This window comes from Xiphophorus maculatus, chromosome 16 (genome assembly GCF_002775205.1).
Source record: "Xiphophorus maculatus strain JP 163 A chromosome 16, X_maculatus-5.0-male, whole genome shotgun sequence".
NCBI classification, from domain to species: Eukaryota; Metazoa; Chordata; class Actinopteri; order Cyprinodontiformes; family Poeciliidae; genus Xiphophorus; species Xiphophorus maculatus.
Window position 1 is genome coordinate 20,028,766 of NC_036458.1, and position 23,131 is coordinate 20,051,896.

Consider the following 23,131-nt stretch of genomic DNA (forward strand, 5'->3'; position numbering starts at 1 on the left):
TGAGTCTAAGGAATGACTGGAGTGCTAATTAAAGAAGCGCATCCCTGTTAGAAAAGACAGAAAATCTGAACCAAAGTAGGCAGGAAAATACAATTATTTCATTCTTGTGTTTAGACACTCTCATACCTCATAGGATAAAATAAATATATTTTAAAGAGAATAAATGAGAAGCAGTTTTAGCTATGAAAAATTACTTTATAGTTTTTACATGTATTTCCTTCTTCTGTAGCAGATTTAGGATGGCGCTAACAGGGCAGTGCTGGAAGAAAACCTTTTTAGGGGCCTCTAAAGACTTGATATTGGGGTTGAGGTTCATATTCCAGCAGGACAGACCTTGAACATACAGAGTGTTTATGTTTGAGAATGATCCAGTCAAAGTTCAGACCTAAATCCAGCAAAAATACTTTTGCAAGACACTGTACATGCAAAAATGGTAATTATGCAGATGGTGGCCGGAAGCATTGTATCATAGCTGTGCAAGAATCGTCAATCGATTAGTTGGTGGTTCAATCCCGGCTCCGTCCGCCTCTGTCATTATGTCCTAGAGAAAGACAGCTCATTGCTGGTGGTGGTCAAAGCGTCCGGTGGTACCTTGCCTCTGTCAGACTGCCCCAGGGTTACTGTGGCCACTATCCATTGTATGGTTGAATGACTGAAAGTAGTGCGAAGTGCTTGAGGTCTTCTGGACTTGATAAAGCACTATACAAGAACAGGCCATTTACCATTAAAGTGCAACACTGACAATGCTTCTCCTTCTCTGTATCTCTTTTCTACAGGGAATATACAGCTGCATACATGGGGTCCAAATCGAAGAGAAGAGCAGCTCTGCATTGAACTCCCCGTCAGCCACCATGAACAACACCCATTCAAACATCATGCGCCTGCTACGCACTGCCAAGAATATGGCCTCCCTGTCAGGGGTGAACGGCTCGCCGCACAGTGCCCTGGACTTCATCCGTCGAGACTCTTCTGTTTATGACATCTCTGAGCATCGCCGCAGCTTGGCTGGCCATTCCGACTGCAAACCTCCTTACATGCCTGAAGACAACATGTTTAGTGACTACATCAGTGAAGTGGAGAGGACATTTGGCAACCTTCATCTCAAGGACAGTAATTTGTACCAGGATCACTATCTACACCACCATGGTTCAACCCCAGGGCTCACTGGTCCTCCTCCCAACAGACCCCACAGTTTGGGCAGTGCTAGTTCTCTGGAGGGTGGCATGTTTGACTGTGACAGCCTGGGTGGGGGAGTGGCTCCCATCTTCACCACCCAACCTTGCTCAGCTCTGACCCACAGGAACATGAGCAAGTTTGACCTGTTGTCCGGACAGACTCCTCCCTCAGGCCAGAGCTTTAAGGGAGGACTGCCTGACGTCTACGGGAAGTTCTCCTTTAAAGGTGGTGCCTCAAGCTCCACTTACATTCCGGGACCTAGCTACTGTGGGGGGAGAGGAGACGATGATGGAAATATACGTTCAGATGTTTCAGACATTTCCACACACACTGTAACGTACGGGAACTTGGAGGGTAATGCCAAGAAGCGCAAACAGTACCGAGACAGCTTAAAAAAGAGGCCGGCCTCTGCAAAGTCCAGACGGGAACTGGATGAAATTGAGCTGGGTTACAGGAGGAAACCCTACCACATCAGCCACCACCACTACCACAGCCAACGCTCTGTCTCCCCGCCACTATTGCCCTCTGAACGTAAGCGAGGGGGTGGAGGAGGAAACAACAATGGGAACTCTTACCTCTTCAGGGAAAAGGAGAGTGTTCGGGACTTTTATCTCGACCAATTTCGTCCCAAAGAGGGAGTCCCTCAGTGGGAGCATGTGGACTTGACGGAGGGCCCTGGAAACAGAGATGGAGGAGTGCCAACATGCACCTCCTTGGTGCCAGTTGAAGACTTTCTGAAAAGCAAACCCAAAAAGTCTGACTCAAAGGGTGGACCAGGGTCTGGATTGGCAGGCGGAGAATGGGAGTGCAGGAACTGTCGAGCTAGTGGGGGCAAGCAGATATCCATTCATGGAGGAGGTGGTGGGTATTCAAGTGGTATGGGCTGTGGGTCCTCAGCTGGTGGCAGCCGCCCTAGCTCTGCAACCTGCATGCGTTGTGAGGGTTGTAAAAAGACAGGAAACCTTTACGATATCAGTGAGGACAATAACCACCCCTTGGAACAAATGGGGGGAGGGAAAGGCGGGGGAGGAGTGGGATGTATGGCCGCAGGCCCTCAGGCTCAATCTCAGGCCCAGCAGAGGAGAAAAAGTGGAGGATTTGGGAAGCAGCTAAGGCGTCAACATTCGTACGACACATTTGTTGACCTTCAGAAAGAGGAATCAGGTGGAATGGGAAGTCTGATGGGAGGCTTAGGGGGAGGCATGGGAGGACCTGGGATGGGAGGAATGCTGCCCCCACCAAGGAGTGTTAGTTTGAAGGAGAAAGAACGCTACATGGAAGAAAACAGCCCCTTTGCACACATATTTGAACGCCATGGGGGCTCAGAAAGGGAAAGGGAAAGGGACAGAGACCCATTGTTTTATGGGGGTGAGAGCCAAAAAGGCTCTGGTTCCCCATTCGGACTGTTCAGAGGTGGTGAGGGCCTCCACCGCCGCTCCATTGGAGAGAGAGACATGAGAGACAGATCTTTGATGGAAGGGGGAGGTGGGGCAGCATTCTCTTTATCCAAATCTCTTTACCCTGACCGGGTAAACCAAAACCCCTTTATACCCACCTTCGGCGATGACCAGTGTCTGATGCATGGAGCCAAACAATATTACCTGACAAAGCAACAGCAGCAGCAACAACAAGTTGCCCAGAACAGCAGAGGTGACTTCAGGAGTCAATTGAGTGCAACGTCATATCTGCCAGCATCTGCCACAGCTGGGGTGATGCCCAATGTGCCCCCCCGGTTCCCAAAAGAGCTCAGCCTGGGTGGGATGAACCATCACGGGTCTATGTTGGCAGTCGGACCCCCACGTCCCTTCAATGGAAGCAATGGCCATGTGTACGAGAAACTCTCTAGCATTGAGTCTGACGTGTAAGAGACAAAGAGGAAGAAGGAGGAGAGCAACAGAGGTTCAAAGTGTTTGGAGATTAGGGGTATTTCTTAGAACTATATAGACACAAAACAGCTTGAGTTCATGGGGACACAAAGAGATGACTGAACGAGGTGTCAAATGAGTGGCAGAGGCAAAACAGGTAGAGACTGTTGTGCAAGATAGAGAATGAAGATGGGAATAAAAAAATCAGGACATCCTTAGGGGGTAAAGGATGCTAAACCTCTCAAAATGGCCAAAGCTACTCTACTTTTACATCCACATACAATCAGTCAACATTGTCTTTAATCCCACAAAAGCTCTACACTTCAACAAGTTCCATCCTCATAGCCACCAGTGTGCTAGAAGTCACTGTGCGTGATTGATATCTTGACAAAGCATCACCTTGTTTTAGTTTTCTACAGGGGCCACAGTTTGAGGGCTCCTGTTGGGGCCTTGTGAGGAACCACAGCAAGAGCGGCAACGGGAGAGAACTGCCCATGTGCCCCTGTGACAATTTAGAAATTAGATGTCGTCACATTCGCTAGAGCCACAACACAGCCTGTCTTGGAGATCTCTCCCTGAACCCTTGCCCACTCCTCTTCTTCTCTGCCCCCGCTTCTCCTCCATATCTTTGACACCTAAAGAGCTGTTTGCTGATGAGAAATACAATCATGAATGATAATAAGATATTCTTATAGAAAAACAGGGTATAAAAACAACAATAACGTTGTGAATAACAAAGACATTCATGCTGTTTATGGTAACTTTGCTTGTGAGACCAGACATTTTGTTTTGTATTCTGTTGGTATAGTATTTGACTATTCTCTAAGTATCTGTAGTAGTTGTGTTCCATTTGCTCCTGGTGATGCCAGGAAGATTGTTCTTGGTTCAACCAACAAGCCAGAAAGACTGAGTCTTTTACTCCTGTGTTTTCTTCTGATTTCTGTAGAATATTTTACTCCATGACCATTAGTGTATCTGCTCCAGGATTTCAAAGACACATTTGGAGCTGGGAAATTCTTGATATTTTAAGACATTCCTAATAATCAAGCACGCACATGCTTAAAAACACACACAGTTTCTTTTGTTTTTCTTCAGTTTTTTGTCAGTCTGAACTCGTGTTACTGTGAAGAACGTTTTCACCAGAAGCTACTGAGAGGAAGGACGTGCCTTAAAGGTCTCCAGTGGAAGTGTCCTCCAGTTCACACGCAGCTGCACCAGAACAGACCAGCGCTCATTCAGGCTGCCCAGTGTTGCCATCACATGAGCCAAGCCCGCTGTAGAAATTCGACAGCAGGCTGCAGATGATGATGGTGTCCATACAAGACGCTGTTTGAGATCTTTTATACCTTCGTAAAAATATTTCATATGTCAGGTATGGATGGTGTTTTATGAACCAGTCGTAATCAGGATGTCCCACTGTTACTAATAAGCTGATGTGTCAGTTCATAGCAACGGAAGCCTACAGACCACCTGTTTAATCCATCCTACACAACACCTGTCACTTGGTTCTTGCTAGCATTACTTCACATCACACCAACAGTCTGAAAGGCTCGCACAGAAATCTTTGCTTGGACATTGTGTAAAACCAACATTATGCACTGTCACTTATGCAGACCTGCTACAACAAAGTTGTAGAAGAAGCTGATAAAAGGCAGGGTTGAGGAACTGGCTAGGCAACGGGAAGGCAGCTGTCTTGTGAAAGATTGTTTTTTCTTTTTTACTCAGACTGTTGTAGATAGTCTTTAGCTAAAGAGGCCTCATTTATTGCACAGGACATTTTACTCAGTGTAGGTTCAGGCACTCAGTAGACATGCCTTACGATCCCTCTCCCCCAAGTTGATGACTCATCATGTACAGACTTCAGAGGCTTCTATTAGTTATTTGAAGGTCCGATCTATGATTGGTTGGTGTCACAAGTTCAAGGGCTGAGAGATATCATACAGGAGTACTGGCCACAGAGAGGACCTACCGGACTGTGTGTTAAATGATTTTTGTAATTATGTCACACCCCAATATTATAGCACTCATGCAATAGATTGATATGTGTGTTTGTGCGTTTGAAGAGAAGCAGACCATTATTCAACAGTAAGTGGTTTTTTTCCCCCTAATCACGCTGTTAAATATTCATTACTTCAACAGCCTGTACTCCCTAACTCTTCGGATAACACTGAGACTGATCGAGTTAGCCTTAAATAAGATGCACCCTCCCTCCCACACACACACCCCAAGACACTCCTAATAAATAACTTGGGATCTCTGGAATTTTTATACACATTTTGAAAGTTCAGGTGAACCAAACTCGGCAAAGAGGAAGAAGGGTTTGACGCAGAAATAAATGGCTAGTTAAGATTTTTGAAGTGAGGTTCTGTGATGTTATCAAGAGTAGTTTCTTTAGCTGTACTAGAAAGATCCGTTATTTCAGTGAGTTAAGTAGAAAAGTGAAAACGTTGTTATACATCAATCACACTATAGAGTTTCAACAAAGTCTTCCTGCAGATTTGACAGTATAGCTGCTAGTTTCATCACCAGTTAAACCAGATTGCATAGCCTATTTTCAACATACGGAAAAAATCATGGCATGAGCCTTTACAGCTAAAGACGCCATAAACTGCACACTTATGCGCCACTGCTACAAAAGGAATGTAGGTGCTGCAAAAATGCCGCAGCAATGATCCGACAATAACATTAGTCAATTTCACGCGACACCATGCAAAGGCTCTGTTTGCTTGGAAAATTCACTCGCGCTAAATACTTGGAGTGGCTCCAACAGATGGGCAGTCTGACCTACTTTTTGATTATTTCAGCTTGGGATTGTTTAACCTCTTGGGGGCGCACTTAGATTTATAGAGCATTCAATTTTAAGCCCAATATGGTCAGACAAAAAGAAGGTGATGACACAGTATATTAATATACTCTATCCCAATATAGGACGCCGTGCATTTTGCCCCAGTACACATCTATTTTGCAAACCAGTGGTGTTTTAAACATAAAATGTGTTTATTTAATCTGCGTTAGACACATGTAACATACATTTCTTTTGATAAACCAACATAATAGCAGATTTAATTAGTGGAAGACTAGCTGCAAATAATATGCAGTTACATTGGTTGCATGTTATTTGGCTGAGAAAACAACAACAGCTCCTGCACAAACAGGTAAGATCTGCTAATCTAGTGTTTTGTTTTATTTATTGGAAAGCTTTCTAGACATGTTTCAGGCTGAAATCAGATAATTTCTTAACCTTTCTATAAACCGACTGCAACATGACATTTTTCTGTCACGGCTAGGGCAGCTATCACTAGTAATAACTTTAGAGAGCCTCACTTCAAAAACTCAGAACTGCCCCTTTAAGAACCTGAGAGACTTTGGTTTGGGCATCAGTGTCAGCATTAGTATGTTCGATCTTTTTCATGTAAATAAATATATATTTAAGAATCTTTTCACTTTGTACAGTAAACAGACAGACAGGATGTAACTTTCAGTATGTTTTACAATTTAAGAAATAAAACTGTGATAAAAACTCATAAAATAAAAAAAATATGAATAAAAATATGCAAAATATAGAATAAGACACAAATATTACTAATCATAAGTGATATAATTGAACCTTTTTTCTTTTTCTTTAAATCTCATGTTTACTTGATTATAATAGTTTTACCAATACGGATTATGTTAAGAGTTCTGAAATTTTTTTCTTCTTATTTTCTCTAAATTGTTGCAAACTGAGGATAATTTACTGTAGGTGTAGACGTTTAGTGATTAAAAAGGGAAAACTTAGTTTTAGGAGTCTATGTTAAGTTTCCCTTGGATTGTGTTAGACTATCTTTTTAAGATAAGCTCTTTCTCCATGCTTGTCAGCATAGATTCAATTATCTAAACATTTATAATACGATATTACATGTATACAGAGGTGATATTTGCATATAGAGGCAGCAGTATATTGTGATCCTTCATTTCGAAGCAGCCATTCTTGTTTAAACGTTTTCGAGGCGTTTGTGCTTTTTTGTTGCCCATTTTTTTTGGACTTGGGCTCTAAACCGTAATTGCACACAGAATTTAGAGCCATCATCGGCCCGGCCTATCCTGCTCCCTCTCTTTGTTTGGGATAGACATCACTGTGGTAATGGAAGATTACACACACACACACACACACACACACACACACACACACACACACGCACACACACACACACACAGGTACACTGGACGTTTTTCCAGTGTTGATGTTGCTGAGACTTTCAGCAAAATATTGTGGAGAAACCAACCAAGCTGAAGTGCAGATTCATCTCCGTGAGAGTGCGGCTGAAATGCATTTGTGCAACCCCTTATTAAAAGGTGAAACATTAGTTCCGTCGTGTCTCATTTTGTGCAGGCTTTTTTTCCCCCCCGCTTCTTTATTTAAACTGTTACTTGACAGCCGAAAAGCCCTAAAATGTTCCGTATTCTCATTCATTTTATTCTTATTTTATTTATTTATCTCAGCTCTTTTGTGTGTTCCTCTGCATTAGAGAGGGAAACAGCTTTATTAATTTGCATGTGGGACGCCATGCATTCGGAAATGATTTTCCTCCTCCTTATTTTGCGTGGTTCTAATTCCAATAAGTCTGTGTAATCTTCTCCAACACCCTGAGAGAAGAAATTCGTCTCTCCACTGTTACTTTTTCTTTTCTTTTCTTTTCTCTCTAACTGCTTTCGTGTCCACGGGGTTGATTGAAAAGTGAAAAATGTATCAGTGTGCACATAAACTCTGTTAGCGGTCCATTCCCCCCCCCACAAGGCACTGAAATAATTCAAGTCATTTGCAATAAACAGCACAACCAAACAAATAATGTTCATATTGTACTCTAAACATGCTAATTTATCAGCTCTTGTTTTACAGGCATCAAGGTGGTCCGTAGAGGTGTACCTGATACTGTTAAAAAAAATAAAATAAAATGAAAAAACATACCGACCGTCAGATTTTCACCCCTACAGCTCAGGTCCGGCTGTGAAGCAGATTAAGTTGGGCTTGTCAGGAGTCTTTAGTCCCCCCTTAAGGCCAAATTGGTCCCAGTCTCCGGTTTCTGCAAACGAGCATGTCACAACATATTTGGTTCACGAAGGGCAAAACACTGTGTCCCCTCTTTCCCCGGTGTTAACACACGAAGAAGAAGAAGTGGCTGTTTTTCTTTTCGATCAGGAACACCGACCCGAACCAGGGGAGCAAAGAAAAACAGGTGTGTGATGACATTCACTTTCCTGTCTTTGAAACTGCTTGTGTTTATTTGAAAGAAGAAATAATAAAAAGTATGAGTCAGTCGTGTGATGTCACCCCATGCAGACAGGAAGAATTAAACTGTGATATTACATAACTGATTGTTCTGAACCTTTATGTAACTAAGCAGTTCACACTCTATCAGTTCCTCTCTGTTCATTGAAAACATTTCCCCCCCTTCATTTCATATTTTAGTTACAGACCTCTGTGTGTGTTTGTCTGTGTATACAGTGCCTTGCAAAAATAATTCATGGCTCTTAAATTTTGTCACATGAAACTGCAATACCTTTTACTGGGATTTTATCTGATAGAGCGAGTTGAAGTTGAACTGGGGATCTGCCAAATTTTTTACGAAAAATCATCCATAGTTTTGGCCTCTATTCAATAACTACGTCTGTTTATTTTTGTTTATTTAGGCATGTCAAAGTAAGGGCGGTTAAAGGAAAATGGTTTTCAGATATTTAATTACACATTTTGGCTGTGGGTACTAATTGGGTAAGCCATTTTCATTTAGGCGTATCAAAGGAAACGTGGTTGAATGCAGCCTACTTTAAAGAATTTTCTTTTTTAGAAGTAAAGATCTGAAATTTTGACATAATTGCTTTGAGCCACATCTACTCTGACACCCCTAAATAAAATAATTTGTCTTTGTTTTCCAGAGATGGGATCAAATTGCACTCTGGGGATGCTACTGGTTTTTGTTTGAAATTAAGTGGTTGTGTTATTTTTCTTTAGGGGTATCAAAGAAAAGGGGTCTGAATTCAAATTCATACCACATTTATTTATTTATTTATTTTAAACTATATATAAGTTTCCTTCCACTTTGACAATTATACCCTGCTTTGTGTCAATTTACCACATAAAACCCCAAAATGTGTTAGAGTTTAAGGGGTTGGACTACTTTTCAATGTGCTGTATGTGTACTATCTCTTGATACTGCTTCATATTGATGCACACCAAGTTTTCTACTCAATTGTGTACAGTTCTGTTTAATATTCCTGCTGCCCATCTTCACCCGCTGTCATTGCTGAGGTATTTCCTCAGTGTTGCATAAGGGGTTGCAACACAATGTATTTCCCAAAGCGAGACAAAGTCGCCGAAAACCACTGAGACTGCATAACTTGACCACAGTAACCATGGCTGGCGGAAGTGCAACATACGAGTAGTGACCACTTGTGTGCGTAATCATGCGCAGAACATTGCTCCTGGCCATTGTTTTCTCTTTTCTTGGCCATTTTCTTTGAAATAATGCCAAAATTTTTACAGCAGAAAACCCACACAAAATCAGCTAATTGTACAGGTTCTGTATATACCAAATACCGGGGGGAAAGTATTTACCTTCACCTTTTTTTGTATTCAAAATGATTGACGTATTCTCAATAGCAAATTTAACCATGTCATGACAAAACTGCAAAAAAGAAAAAAAAAACATCATTAAGGTACTTCTAATAAGGATAATGCCGATATCTACCATTATAAGTGCTGAAATAAGACTATTCTTTCTCTTTGTACATGATGAACAAAATGAAGTGTTGAGTATTAATAATAAAAAGTATAAGTTTCAGATGGATGGAAGTGAGTTGTTTTTTTTTTGTTTAGTTTTTTTAAAAAACCTTCACTTGTTTGACTTTGCATGTCATTTGAAATTATTTATGATGTCTTTCATCACGTGTCTTTATGCGTTCCTCCGTGGGACGGTTGGACATTCTGCTGCCACACACAGGTTGGCGCTCTGCCTCTCCAGGCCCGCAGGAATTCCTGCAGGAGCAGAACACGATTGGAGAGGGCTGCCTGAGAAACCGCAGCCATATGGTGACGGTATGGAGGGGTAGCTGGGTCGGGGTCTGTCCCCCTCCGTGACCCACACTGCTGCTGGCGCTGCACACAAGCTCATCTGAGGCCGTCCAGCTCCTCCGGGGTCTCCCGGGCTGCTCTCTCTCCTCCTATCGCTGCTAAGGCTTTTGAGTGGCACCCGTAGCTGGTAACAACAACAACCCTTTCTCAAAACGTCAAAGCTGGAGTGTGTAGCTTTTATTCATTTTGTAAAATGTTTACATATTTGTTATTGCCGTAACCACATGAGACGTGTAATCTGTGAAATTTTTTTTAATCTCCTCCTGTTTATCCCAGCGCTAACTAGAAACAACCAATCAGAGCCAGGAGGCGGGTCTTAATGCTGTCAATCTCGCTCATATACATGCTGCTCACAATCCTTTATCCTTCAAACGTCTCCCTTTTTCTTTGCTGCAGCTGGTTCACCACAACAAAGCAACCAATGGATGCTAAAGCTAGTTAGCATGGCCACCAATGATGGTGGATAAATAGTTTTCTTTTATTATTATTATTGGTCATTTTAATCTTTTCTACAAACAAGCGAAAGAAGAAAAAAAGCAACAGTTTCTCTGCTGTCAGTACAATGAACAGGAAGTATACGCTGAAACGCTCCTCCTGATTGGTTGTTTTTGACTAGCGGTGCATTTCTTCACAGGACTGGGAGAACTTTGAGGACCTCGATCTTTTCACAGATCTTCTTTCTCATACCGTCACGACATGGTGATACTTTTTAAAAAATGTATAAAAAACTACTTGTATATATATATATATATATATATATATATATATATACTTCATATACAGTATATATATAAGTTGCACTGCAGCTTTAACATATTTTATTGGCATTTTCAGTGATAGACTACCACAAAGTAGTGGAAGTAAGGTGATGCATGCTTTTCAGATTTCTTAAAGTATAGATTAAAAAAGTGGGGAGTATGCTTGGATTTGCAATCTTTTGGTCCTCTGAGCCATGAGGAAAACCTTCATTATTTCCTGACTACAGTGGATTTAGGTCAATGATGGTGAAGGAAAGTGAAACGTCGTCCCGTTTCTACATTTAACATCCAACCGAAACCAAGAGAGCCATTTGTCTTCCGCTTGACACTGCTGCTAATAAGTGTTTTTCACATGCATAAATATTAGTCAGGACATTCTCTAAATGAGTAGATAGACAAAATGTCCCAAAGGAAATCATCTGCGAAAACATGCTGTTACCTTGGGTGCTAATGATTGGAGATGAAGGCGTAATGTCCTTAAAATCAGAAGCAAAGGATAAACTTAAGTTTAACGCGGTGGTTTGGGAAGATGATTCACCCTATAAACGCAGACTTGTTTTTCACTCCTCTGCTGAGTGGAGCGATGCGGGTTGTCAAAGTGACGTTCTGGCATTTAGTCAAGCATCTTATCCAGACTGACTCAAAGATGCATTAAGGTTTTTACAGCCCTTCAGTTACATCAAACTGAGTACGTTGTATCTGCTGGGGCTTGATGGGGCTGTTTATCAGCGGCTGGGACTCAACATTTACTTTGCCAGGTACAGTGATAAAATATTAATCGCTCCTTTTCCTGTTCAGTCTCCACTGCCCACGTTTTCAATTGGTCAAAGGCAGGTTGGGTGCCGTGTGGGGAGAAAGACAGACATTACCCCGTCAGTTCTGATGTTTTTAAATCAGTCTGTGTTTCTGAAGCTTTTTGGGGTTTTTTTTATTGTTTAGAAGGTTTTCCGTCTGCTTTACACCCAGCTAAAACTCTGTTTATACGTTTTTGTTTTTTTTTTTAATTCTCAACCTTTACTGATATTTCGTTTAAAACCAACCAATCCTAAAATCTGCTGCCTCTAAAGAGCCACAGGGCTGCATCATCCCAGCTATCCGTGGTTTCTCTCCTAGTTAAGGATGTTTCTTAAAAAACAATTAGCCCTTGGGCAGGTTACTTAAGATTAGCCGTTAGCCAATATTGAGTTCCAGTCACACACGACATGTCAGAAAAATGTTAAATATAATGATCAAACTCAAAGGCCATAGCAAAATGGGAGACACAACATTTACTTTAGTCTTCATTCGATATATATAGGCAATTTCCCAGGGTGGCATCGGAAGACGGGGCGCACAAGCACCATATTTTAACAAACTAACATATTGATCTGGCATTTGCACCATGGATATGTTTTATGTAGTTTTGATACACGTTTATCTTTACTGGCACTGAAAAGCTATCCTGCATCAACACATCTAAAAAAAAATTAAGAAAATGCTTAAAGTTTTGAATTGACCAAGTTAAAATCTAAGATTGAGATGCTGTAAAAAGGTTATTTATGCACCCATGGTGTGTGAATTAATTAAATTATTTTCTCACCCAAGTCAGCTTTATCTGATGTTAAATGAAGCAATGCACAATGGGCATCTCGGGTCCTAAGTCCAAATCCTGTAGAACAAAATATGAAGTGAGCTACAGAGAAGTGAGAGCTCTGAACTCTGGGTAATCCAGAGAGTGTGAGACCTTATAAGGTTTTCTGGGAGAAGAATAACTGCAAAAATGGGTGGGACCATGTCTTATATAACGACTTAACATTTTATTTCTTCCTTCAGTAAATGGAACGGGGGTTCCACTGAATTTGCCCAGCAAAAACATTGGCTGGAATCTGAAACTTGAAGGTTTCGCAGGGCAAAAACCTCACTCAGTTTCTGTCTTTTGCAGCGTTTTGCTCCTTTGCTGTTGGATGGATGGAAGGCAGGCCTGGGCAAATAACAATAAAATATTGGAGATTATTTCCTGAAGAAAGGTAAATGACAAAGACAACATGGGTGTTGGTTCTGTCAAGCTAGGGGGAGGTGAATGTGAAGATCAGAAAAACGTAGATATCCTGTTTCAACAACAACTCCTTTTACTGAAAATCTGTTGAAACACCAACCAAACGGATGCTTCCCGGCATCCATCCCTCCTCTTCCTACCCTACTCTTCCTCTCGGCCCTTGAGCTAAGAAGTCCTTGTAGTGTTCATCAGCCTGAGTTATTGGGACTAAAAGCTGGAGGGGGCCTGTGAGTTATGACGAAGAGTTCACTGGCTTCAGGAGGAAGAGGACGGTAGACATCCCAGGGAAGAGAACTGTTGTTTCATTGTAAGTCCTTAGAGGAGCTTTTAGCAAAATGTTGCTTCTGTTATGTATAATCTCTCACTTTCTTGCTCTTGCTTACATTTTTCCTATACTACCTCAACTTTCTTTTTTTAGCTTCTCTAAACATTAACTATTAACAGTTACCTAGCAACAAGATATGTCAAAAAAAAAATAGAGAACAAGATCTAAGGCCGCTGTGAGTGTACAGTAGTGTCCATATGTTTCTACAGTAACATTTTTATGTCAGTGATGCATTTCAAGCTGAGGTAATATAAAGTAAAAGGCAGAACGGGAACACCTAATTTAACTCAATTGTTTTCAATTGACACCTGCTGATTGAGCACATACATCCTGCAGATGGTGAACCAAGTATTGCTCAAGCTTTATTTTGGCTGAAAGCTATGATTACCACGCATCGTGCTCCTCGCGAAGCAACATCGGCTGCTCATTTCAGAACAGCACCTGGACTGCACAACCGCACGTGCGGCGACGTAAAAACAACGGCGACGGCACAGTTTTAATAACGACGACGACCATATGGGAAGACCGATGTATTAGGACGACAGCATAATTTAATGTAAACCATACGAGCTGAAGATCCGACGCAAACTCCAATCGGATCAAAACATAAATGAAATTGAGCTGAACTGACAGAGTGACACAAAGAATAGGCAGCAAACAAAGATGAATACCAGTCTAAGCAGAACTTTATTTGAAGGTCAGGTTCAAATAATCCGATTTCTAAACCAGTTGAAAAGGGCGTGCCGTGGTGGCGTAGTGGTTAGCGCGACCCGTATTTGGAGGCCTTGAGTCCTCGTCGCGGGTTCGACTCCCGGACCCGACGACATTTGCCGCATGTCTTCCCCCCTCTCCTTCCCCGTTTCCTGTCAGCCTACTGCCACATAAGGGACACTAGAGCCCACAAAAAAAACCCCTGGAGGGGTAAAAAAAAAACTGTTGAAAATGTGGTTTAGAATTAAAATGTGAAAACCTGTTCACATGGAGACACTGCACATGCCTAAACCAATGGTTCCCAAACTTTTTCCCCTTAAACAGCCGGAGCTTCTAGACGGAGAAGGTAAACCCACAGACAATTCTACAAAATGTGTAAAGAAACATCAATTGTTAGAATGATTTTTCTCACTTTTATTCTCTATTCCCAATATTTATTATATGAGATTAGCATAAATGCTAATCTCATATAAATACTAATCTGATATAATAATTTGACTGTAGTTAGCCATGCTAAGCTAGCTTGAGGAGAAAAACAGTTTGATTGATTTGACTGGCAGTCAATTTTAATAAATTATTTCAAGTTATATATTTGCAAAAATACTTAAAAATAGATTAGACTTTATGATTAAAAAAAAAACACATCATCTGTATTTTTGCTTTATTTATCGATCCTAAATACTAGCTGCTTAATGTGCTAATGGCGAGGAAACAACTTAACATTAAGGAAAACTGTTAATCTGTTGCCATGCTAGCCAGCTTTAGCATTCATAACAGGATCCGGTGTGGTGAACCAGCTGTAGCATAGCAGAGAGGAAGGGGTAGGATGTCAGCAGCCTGTATACGGGTATGATTGACAGCTCTAAGACCCGCCTTCTGGCTTTGGTTGTTTTTGACAGAGCATTGTATTTCTGCAGATGGCAGAGGAGCTTGATATGTTTTACAGATTATTTGTCTCGTAATTGAGATATTCTGGTATATAATATATATATCATTCATTAAATCATTCATTTAACGAATATATTCATTCATTAAATGAATGATTCATTTAACGAATGAATCATTTGTTAAAAATAGTTTCAAATGTAACTTTTTGTTTTAAAAGTGACGAATCGTGAGTGGCACCACTTCTAAGGACATTGGAATAAATACATGAAAATGATAATTTAGCTTTTGTCCATTTAGTAAAATTTCCAAATCAGCAATTTCCCCCGAGTTCTGTTCCTGCTTCAGGTTTGCTAATTGCTTTCCTTCATGGCAGTAGTGGGGGAAAAAAATAATAGATAAATAAAAAGTTCCTCCATGTCTTCAAGTTTCCGAAATCATCCCAATCTGGAGTGAAACAATGACTTCCTGATGCTCAACACGGTTCGGCACAAACTGTCGCTGTTCTGCTGCACCGAGTGATTCACGGCTGACAAAGCACGCCAACATGACGACCACGAATAATCAAGATGAAGATAAGAGCGCGCGGAGCTCTCGCGGACCGGAGGTTGCGCAAGCGCCGCGAGCCGACAGAAAGGCGCGCGCAGATGGCGCGACAGAACATCAACAAGCGAGAGATCGCCGCGACGCTAAAAACACAGAAGGTGAAAAGAAGGAAGTGGTGAAGAGAAAGGGTTAAAGAGGAGAAGGAAGAGAGAGAGTCGCCTTGGCAACAGCAGCCAGCGCTTGCTCTGTTGTTAACAGTCTCTCTCTCTCACACACACAGAGAAACACAGAACGTTCACATCCTCTCCTCCTCGTTCATTCATCTCTAGTTCACCAGGTGTTGGGCGTTTGACATTTCTGGTGGCAAGAGCATTCGGTACTTCTAAAAGAACTGAATGCTCTTTTAGAAGAGCGACTCTGCACTGCATATTTTTATTATTATTATTATTATTATTATTATTATTATTATTATTATTATTATTATTATTATTATTATTATTATTATTATTATTATTATCGGGTCCCGTCCCTGTCGTCGCACATCACCGATCCTGGCGGGATGTGACGTGAGATATGGAAGTGTTGAGCACAATTATAATCATTAAACACGTCTCATCATTTCACATTTATGCCACGTCATATTATGTGTAACCACTACATTTTAAAACGTATTAAAAACCTATGTACAAAGCCTAACACATACACACAGCGCCATGCTAAAGTATTCATACTGCTTGTAGTTTTTCCACATTTCGTCAAATCTGTGATTTATTCAGATTTCATCGTGAGACGGACCAACATAAAGTGGATTTAAAAATTATTTTAAGAGAGAACCAATCAGATAGCTAATCAGGGCAACAATTAATCATGCACTCCGACCAGTGTGACGGAAGAAAGAAAGATAGATTTCATTTCAACAAATGGCCGTCCACCACCGAGAGAAAAACTCAGTCAAGTTATTCATCATCATTGAAGAAACTCAAGCATGAACTCAGCTCTTTCTTTGTGTCAAACTTCTTTAAAAGATTCTTCAGTCTTCCACATCAATCCGTCTTTACTGCCTTATTGGTTGTGTGGAAATACCACCCGATCCTCCCAGTCAACAATAGTGACTCATAGTTGAGTATTTCACCATTATTACCAACAAACAACCAATTACTTTTAAGTGGAAAAACAAGAAACTTTAAAGAACCCAAACCTGTGGCAAAAGATTAAGAGATGAAGGTAGGAAGCAACAGTGATGAGCTTCCATATAACTTTGCTGCTACCTCAGGGTTTTGGAGACAAAGTAGCAGCTGGGTGTCGCTACATTTAAGAGATCCTTACCAATCAAGCACTTCTTCAGAGGTAAAGGTTATAGCAGTCTATTGATATGTGTTACTTCATCCCCAAGATGGCAAGACATCAGTGATCACCTTCAACATGCAATTGTGTCTGACTTTCAATTTGGGAAGGGTTGTAGTTCAATTTCAAGTCCGTCCTTGAATTCTTTTTACAATATTTACAAGTAGAAAGTGCCGTAATTCAGACAGTTCATAAGTTAAATGTAAAATGAGGGCCAAATACCTCAACATGATCGTTTCAGAGTCGTGACGCCGTTAAAACGGTGTCAGCTTTCAGTCGAACTGCTCGTTTTCTGCGCCGGCCTGACCCCGACGGCAGCTCTGTCTTCCAGACCCAGCTCTGTCATGCATGCCTCTGTGTGGCACCTCCTCTCATGATGGCCGCCTCGGGGCGTCGGATCATCGTTGTGTAAGGTCAGCGCAAGGAGTGTGGTAAACCTTGTTCACATTTGTGCGGAAAGTGTGTCTCCTTTGTGACTTTTGAATGTGTACCACTTCCTGGTCTCTGTTTACTGATCAGGCGACGTCTAAAGACAATGGGTTGCACTGGATAGTGGTGTCACGTATCACTTTCCTTACATTTCACCTTTCTGCTTGGCACAACTGCAATGCACTACATATGGCATCTGTATGATGTTTTATCAGACATTTTGCAGGGTATGCACATTTTGTCGTTGTGCACAAACAGCTCCACTCCCCGTGTGAACCATATATCAAACCTTGAGGTTGGGGATGAAGTATGCACCTCCAAGGAGGAGCGAAGTCATAAAGAACAGAGGCCAGTCATGAGTCACAAGGACAGAACAGAGATGATGATGGCACCATCAAATTTTACAGGCAGGACTCTGTAGTTGAGCAAAAGAGACAACAGGAGGAGATGTTGAGACAAAGGGGACCCTCAAGACAAGCTGGCTTAAATTCAGGCAATCACTCTCCTGCACTTCACATTATCTGGAATCGCTGACTCCATTTGTGACCTACGTGTGGCCCTGAAAAACTTGATCTCCGCCATGATCATCCCCAATAACTCAATGCGCCAACTACTTACTGAGGTTTCCATCCAATCACATCCGCCGGTCGGGATGCCAAGTCAGCCCATCGTCCTCCTCCTCTTTCACAAGTCTGAGACCCTCCCTTCCTCCATCCATCTCTCCTGGTATCCGTAGTGACTGGAGGTAGGGTTAGGAGGTTGCTAGGAGACGGACAGAGTGTGACAGCAGGCCTCAGTGTGAGGGAGCGCTGTGGAGAGTGGCGAGGGACATTAGGAGAGAGCGCTCTCTTCTGGTCTCTGCTTGCTACTGACGGTGCTTTGCTTCAGTTTAATGCCTTAAACCAGCCCTCATCTTTTTGGTGAGCACACAAATGATCAGACAGAGGTAAGTGCGTGTGTGTCTGTGTGTGCTTCAGAGAGTGAGAGAGTGAGAGAGTGAGAGAGATCGTTCGACGGCTGTGATTTTGAGGAATCAACTTGCTTGATTGGATCTGGTAAAGTGAGAGGACCAGTGTGTGTGTGCGTGTGTGTCATGTTCCTCTGAGGAGGATCCATCTTTGCATCATCAACCTCTGTTCAAGAAACAGTGAGAGACTTCCTGAAAGCCAGGGCATTTCATCTGAGCACCATTATGTTCTTTGATCTCAAGCAGTTTCACCAAGACCGCCGTGGGGGTCAACGCACCTTCATAACAATCACCTCCGCAACTCATTTCACCGCTGCCTCAGACAGTTAACTGTTTACAGTAATTTAGCATCAAAGCGGTGCTCTTTACACCGACATGATGCCTTATGTCCACGCCACACTAATTGTGAGACTGTGAGGCATTCCAGAGGAAGAAGGATCAAAGATGGAAAAATTGCACAAAGCATAGCTTGAGACGCGTACACTTCAAAGGCACTGACACGTTTTAGGAGGGTTATTTGTCATCTTGTTCAGTGTAATGCTACATCACAAGGCCAATGGGTTGTGAGCAGCAACACATTTCCCATGGCTGTTTATAGTGTGACGCTGCCTCCTGGTGGTCGTCTGAAAAACTGCTGATTGATGCAGCTTTTAGTTCAAACCTTGAACAGATCAGAGTGCTGTTGTTGTCTGAGGCTGTAAGGTGTGGAGTGTGTGTTTGAGGTGTCAAACACACACTCAAATTAGGCATAACTTTATGACCACTTGCCTAGCAATGTGTTGATCCCATTGCCCTCTTATTACCAGTTAGGTCACCAACGAATTCTGGGCTTCAGCGAACATGTTTGTTGTTCATTTTTCCTTCCTTGAACTTCTTCTAACATTTTTCACTGCAGACCTGGAAGACCAAACTAGAGTTGCAGTTTTGGAGATCATCTGGTTCAGAAATTAAAATTTGGTACTCATCCAATTTGCTCAGTACCTGCCAACAAGATGCTTATATTCAGCCAAACATTTACATCTCACCCACTATCACCGGGTCATCTAAAGGGCGGCCCGGGGGCCAGTTCCGGCCCTTGGTATTGCCCCCCTGCGGCCCTCAACTGCAATTAAACAGTTGTATAAAGCTGGCCAGCCGCTAGACACTTTTTAAAAAATTTTAGGGTCAAGTTTTTCCAGAGAAGTTAAAATCTTTTAAAATGAAAAATATTAGGAATAGCACAAATATTAACCGTGTTTTTTTTTTTCACTTTAAAATCACATTAAATTGGACCTAATCCATCCAGTGACTTTTACTCAAAGTCGAACTTATCAAAAATTAAAACTTGAGTAAACTGTGTTTTCAAAGACAGTGGAATCCATATCCAGTCTTGGTTGAGAAGATTTTATACTTTTGGTGAGGAATACAAGCAAGTCTCTCTTTTTCCGTTTTGATTCTATATTCATATAGAAAAAAAGTTTAAAAAATAAAAATCAAGTTGTTTCGTTCTTTTTATTAAAAATATTGCATGTTTAATTGATTTGCTTGGCTATTAAAAGTTTCAACAAAATTGCTATATAAAATGATTTGTTAAATAGTAAAACAAAAACAGCATCTGTTAGTGGTCTTATTGTCATATTTGATCATTTTATATACTTCTATCTACTGTTCTGAAGAAGAAATTAGATTTAAAAACTAAAACTACTATATATGAGCAAATGTTCACGTGTAAATAGAAGTAGTGCTTTAGAAAAGTGGTGCTCATGTCTCATCTTTTTTTTATTTATTTATCTTTAAGCCTGACATGTATTAGTTCATTTAAAGGGATGTTATAATATTGTAATATTTCATTGAACTTTTTCATTTGGACCCTGTCTCCCCTTGCTCTTACTTTGCTTGCTCCTCAAATAATTCCCAAACAATGTTTTCTTTTTAATTAATGGATGAATCTGTGTTGTCTCTAGACAGACAATTTGACAAAAAAAAAATCCCATCATTAAACATTGTGAAGCCAACAACCTGTCACAAAGTAAAATATGCCACTTTAAATGTTCCTTAAATGCCACAGAAACTATTCATATGCTCTGGGTATTTTATTAAGACTTTATTGGTTTTTTTTTAGACGTTTACTTGTCCGCTTTGCTCTTTTTATAAAAACATACATCCAAGTATGTTAAAGGTTGTGTTCTGGAGCTGGATGGAAAATGAGCTTTTAGCAGCCAAAGTGCAAAATAGAAACCTTAAAAACGCCTGGCGAACCATCGATCAACACCGTTCTAAAAGACTATGAAGAAGAACGTTTTTAAACGCAACGTTACAGCATTAGATAAAAATCTAAAGTGTTCTTTGTTTAACGATGGTTTACAATATAAAAAATATTAGTTTGTTGTTGTTTTTTTTACAGTGTTCTTATTCCCTATGTGACTATGTGACTTAAGTTTCCAAAAACATCAGCAATCAGCACCGGTCAGAAAAAACCTCTCTGAGTAGCATCACACTTTACCATTAGAGTGATGCAGAAAAACTAGATTGCATTCGGTGAGCACAAACTGCAGGCACTTAGCCATTGTTCCATCTCCACAGGTGCTGTGCTCCAGCTGAGATTTTATCACCTGTTCTTTTGATTGAGCGACATACAGTTTTACGGCCTTTTACTCCGCTGAAGCCTTTGTATGAAAACAGACATAAAGCTTTCGATTTGAGATGATAGACTTGGTTTAAACTTGTCAAGAGATTTTCTTTCCTTTTCTCTTTTGAGCGCAGATATTGGCTTACATCTTTATAAAGATTGTGAGAAATTGGTGCAAAGAGACGGTGGCTTTTGTGTTATTGTTTTTTTTTTTTTTTTCTACAGCAGTTGCTGCAAACCCACATGTAAAATTAGTCTATACGATTTTTATTTCTTTTTTGGCATATTTCTGTGGATCAGTGAACACAAGCTACTTGGACCTAGCCAGCGAGAACATGCGGTTATTTATAATATTTCTGGTCATGTTTGCAGTACAGTATGATAGGGGGCGATAATGGACCCATTTGTATGTTGTCTATTCAGATTAGAAGAAGAACGTAAAAATAAAATGAAAAGATTTCTCGCAATATCACTTTTTTAAATATATACTGTATATATATCTTTTATGTTCTTGACTCCATATTGTTCAAAAACAAATACAAACCTTCTTGTTGCAAACAGTTTTTAATTATTAGTATGAAAAAGGAGGAGCAGTCACTGCAAAGAAGGGTACTACTATTTTAGAACAAACATAAAAACAGTTGCAAACTGTCTTTAACACTATGCTAGTAATTAGCGCAGTTAGCATGCTTAGCACAGCTAGCTTTGCTAAAACGTGAGTTGCTACTCCATGTCGGAGGAGCTTGAAAGTTTAAGAGAACCCTCTCTTGCATCAAAACAAGGTTGGAGGATGTGCAACACTGTTAATCTTCCTGAGGGAAACATATAGTGAGATGAAAACTTGCTAAGTATTTCCAGCCTGATTTATTAGCCTACCTACCAGTATCTACAACAATATCGTTTTATTCTTTATGCTGCGTTTCTGTTATTTCAGTACACAACTGCACAGGATCTTTATAAATAACCACGCAATGCAAAAAATAAAAAACAAAAAAGTTTAAAGGAGAGGGGCAAAAACTAACTGTAAACTGCAGTTGCTTAGATTGATGTTTAGACAGAAATAGAGCATGTTAGTCTTCGCTCATCTAGTTGGTTTGGGACCAAGTAACTAATCAGGATTCATGGAACAAAATATGCTGATGTCACTTGCTAATGGTGGCGGTGCTAACAATAGTAAACATACGCACAACATTTGTTAGCACCAACCAACCTGCAGACGCAAGGCACAAGTTTTCAGATCAGAATTTTGATCCGTACAAAAGAAAGATAACCATGAGTGTCGTCTACTGTATATTAACTGCTTCTTACCTCACCTCAAAATTCCTGACTTATTCCCTTTTTACGGGAGCTGTAATGCAGTTTTCACTCTCCTGTGTGCTCTCCATGTCTATTTCTTTTTTGTATTCGCTAGATGTTTTAAACCTTATGGTCTCTAAACTGGCTGCTTTGTTTCCCCACATCTGTGCGCTTCGAGCTTCCTCTGTGGAAGATTTTCTGACCTTGCCTGTGAGGGAGAGAGTCTGAGTGTTTCTCAGCAGGCGTTCCTGTTGATTGGACAGGCCTGGCTGCCTGGCCTGTTGGCCCTGAGTATCGCGGCCCTCTTCATCTGGCCCCCTCTGCTCCCTCCCGTCGACATTTTTTTTTTAAATGTACTTATTTTTTGTTGTTGTTGTGGCTACCACGAGCCGCTCGCGATGGGTCTGCTTGCGCCGACAAAGAGGAAAAGGGAGCCTGCGTGAAATCGTCAATGAAAAATAAAAGGCAGCGTAAAAATTATCCTCCGTTAAGGCGCTGTGATGCAGTTGCTATGGCAACTATGATAGAAATAGACGTGCATCTGCAAGGGAATGAAATGTATTGAACTGTTGGTTGGGAACCGGGAAGATGTTAGTCCGTGATTGACGGGTTAAGTGTTTGGCTGAATGCGGACGGCGGGCGCCAACTGTTTGTGAGTAAAAAGATGGAGTCCGCCTTTCATCCATATGCCGGTTCCACGTATGGATGCGTGTTGTGGCTGTAAGAGGCTGCATGTATGACACACTGCAGTGTATTAAACGTGCAGCACCGCGGATTGGGGGGGCCATAGGGCACATCATTACGTTGGCTGGAGACTGTGCCTCGCTCGCGGGCCCTGTGTGAGTGCAGATAAGCCAGGCTAGAGACAACACAATAAATTGAACCAGGAGAAAGGTTTCTGTTTGTTGCGCCTCCGCTGTTGCAGTGGCAGTGGTAATGGACTGGGGAGTTAATACATGTCTTAAAAGTTTCCTTCGATTTGAGTAAACAAACCTTTTACATCCGCTGATGTAAATGAGGCTTGCAAACTTAAAGCTACTACCTTGATATATATTTTTAAATTCACTCTGCTAAGACG

At 41.2% G+C, this 23,131-nt stretch overlaps 1 protein-coding gene across 3 annotated transcripts in view; it reads left to right on the forward strand.

The window, feature by feature from the left end:
- Positions 1-9,865, forward strand: part of grin2b (glutamate ionotropic receptor NMDA type subunit 2B) — a 170,923-nt gene extending 161,058 nt beyond the window's left edge. For 2 of the 3 annotated variants that reach the window (XM_005810900.2, XM_023348900.1), the window contains one exon: positions 777-9,865. In XM_005810900.2, coding sequence (XP_005810957.1) covers positions 777-3,041 — 2,265 coding nt within the window. In that variant the 3' untranslated portion in view covers positions 3,042-9,865. The remainder of the gene's footprint in view (positions 1-776) is intronic. The other variant, XM_005810901.3, reaches the window with a different exon arrangement.
- The last annotated feature ends 13,266 nt before the right edge of the window (positions 9,866-23,131 follow it).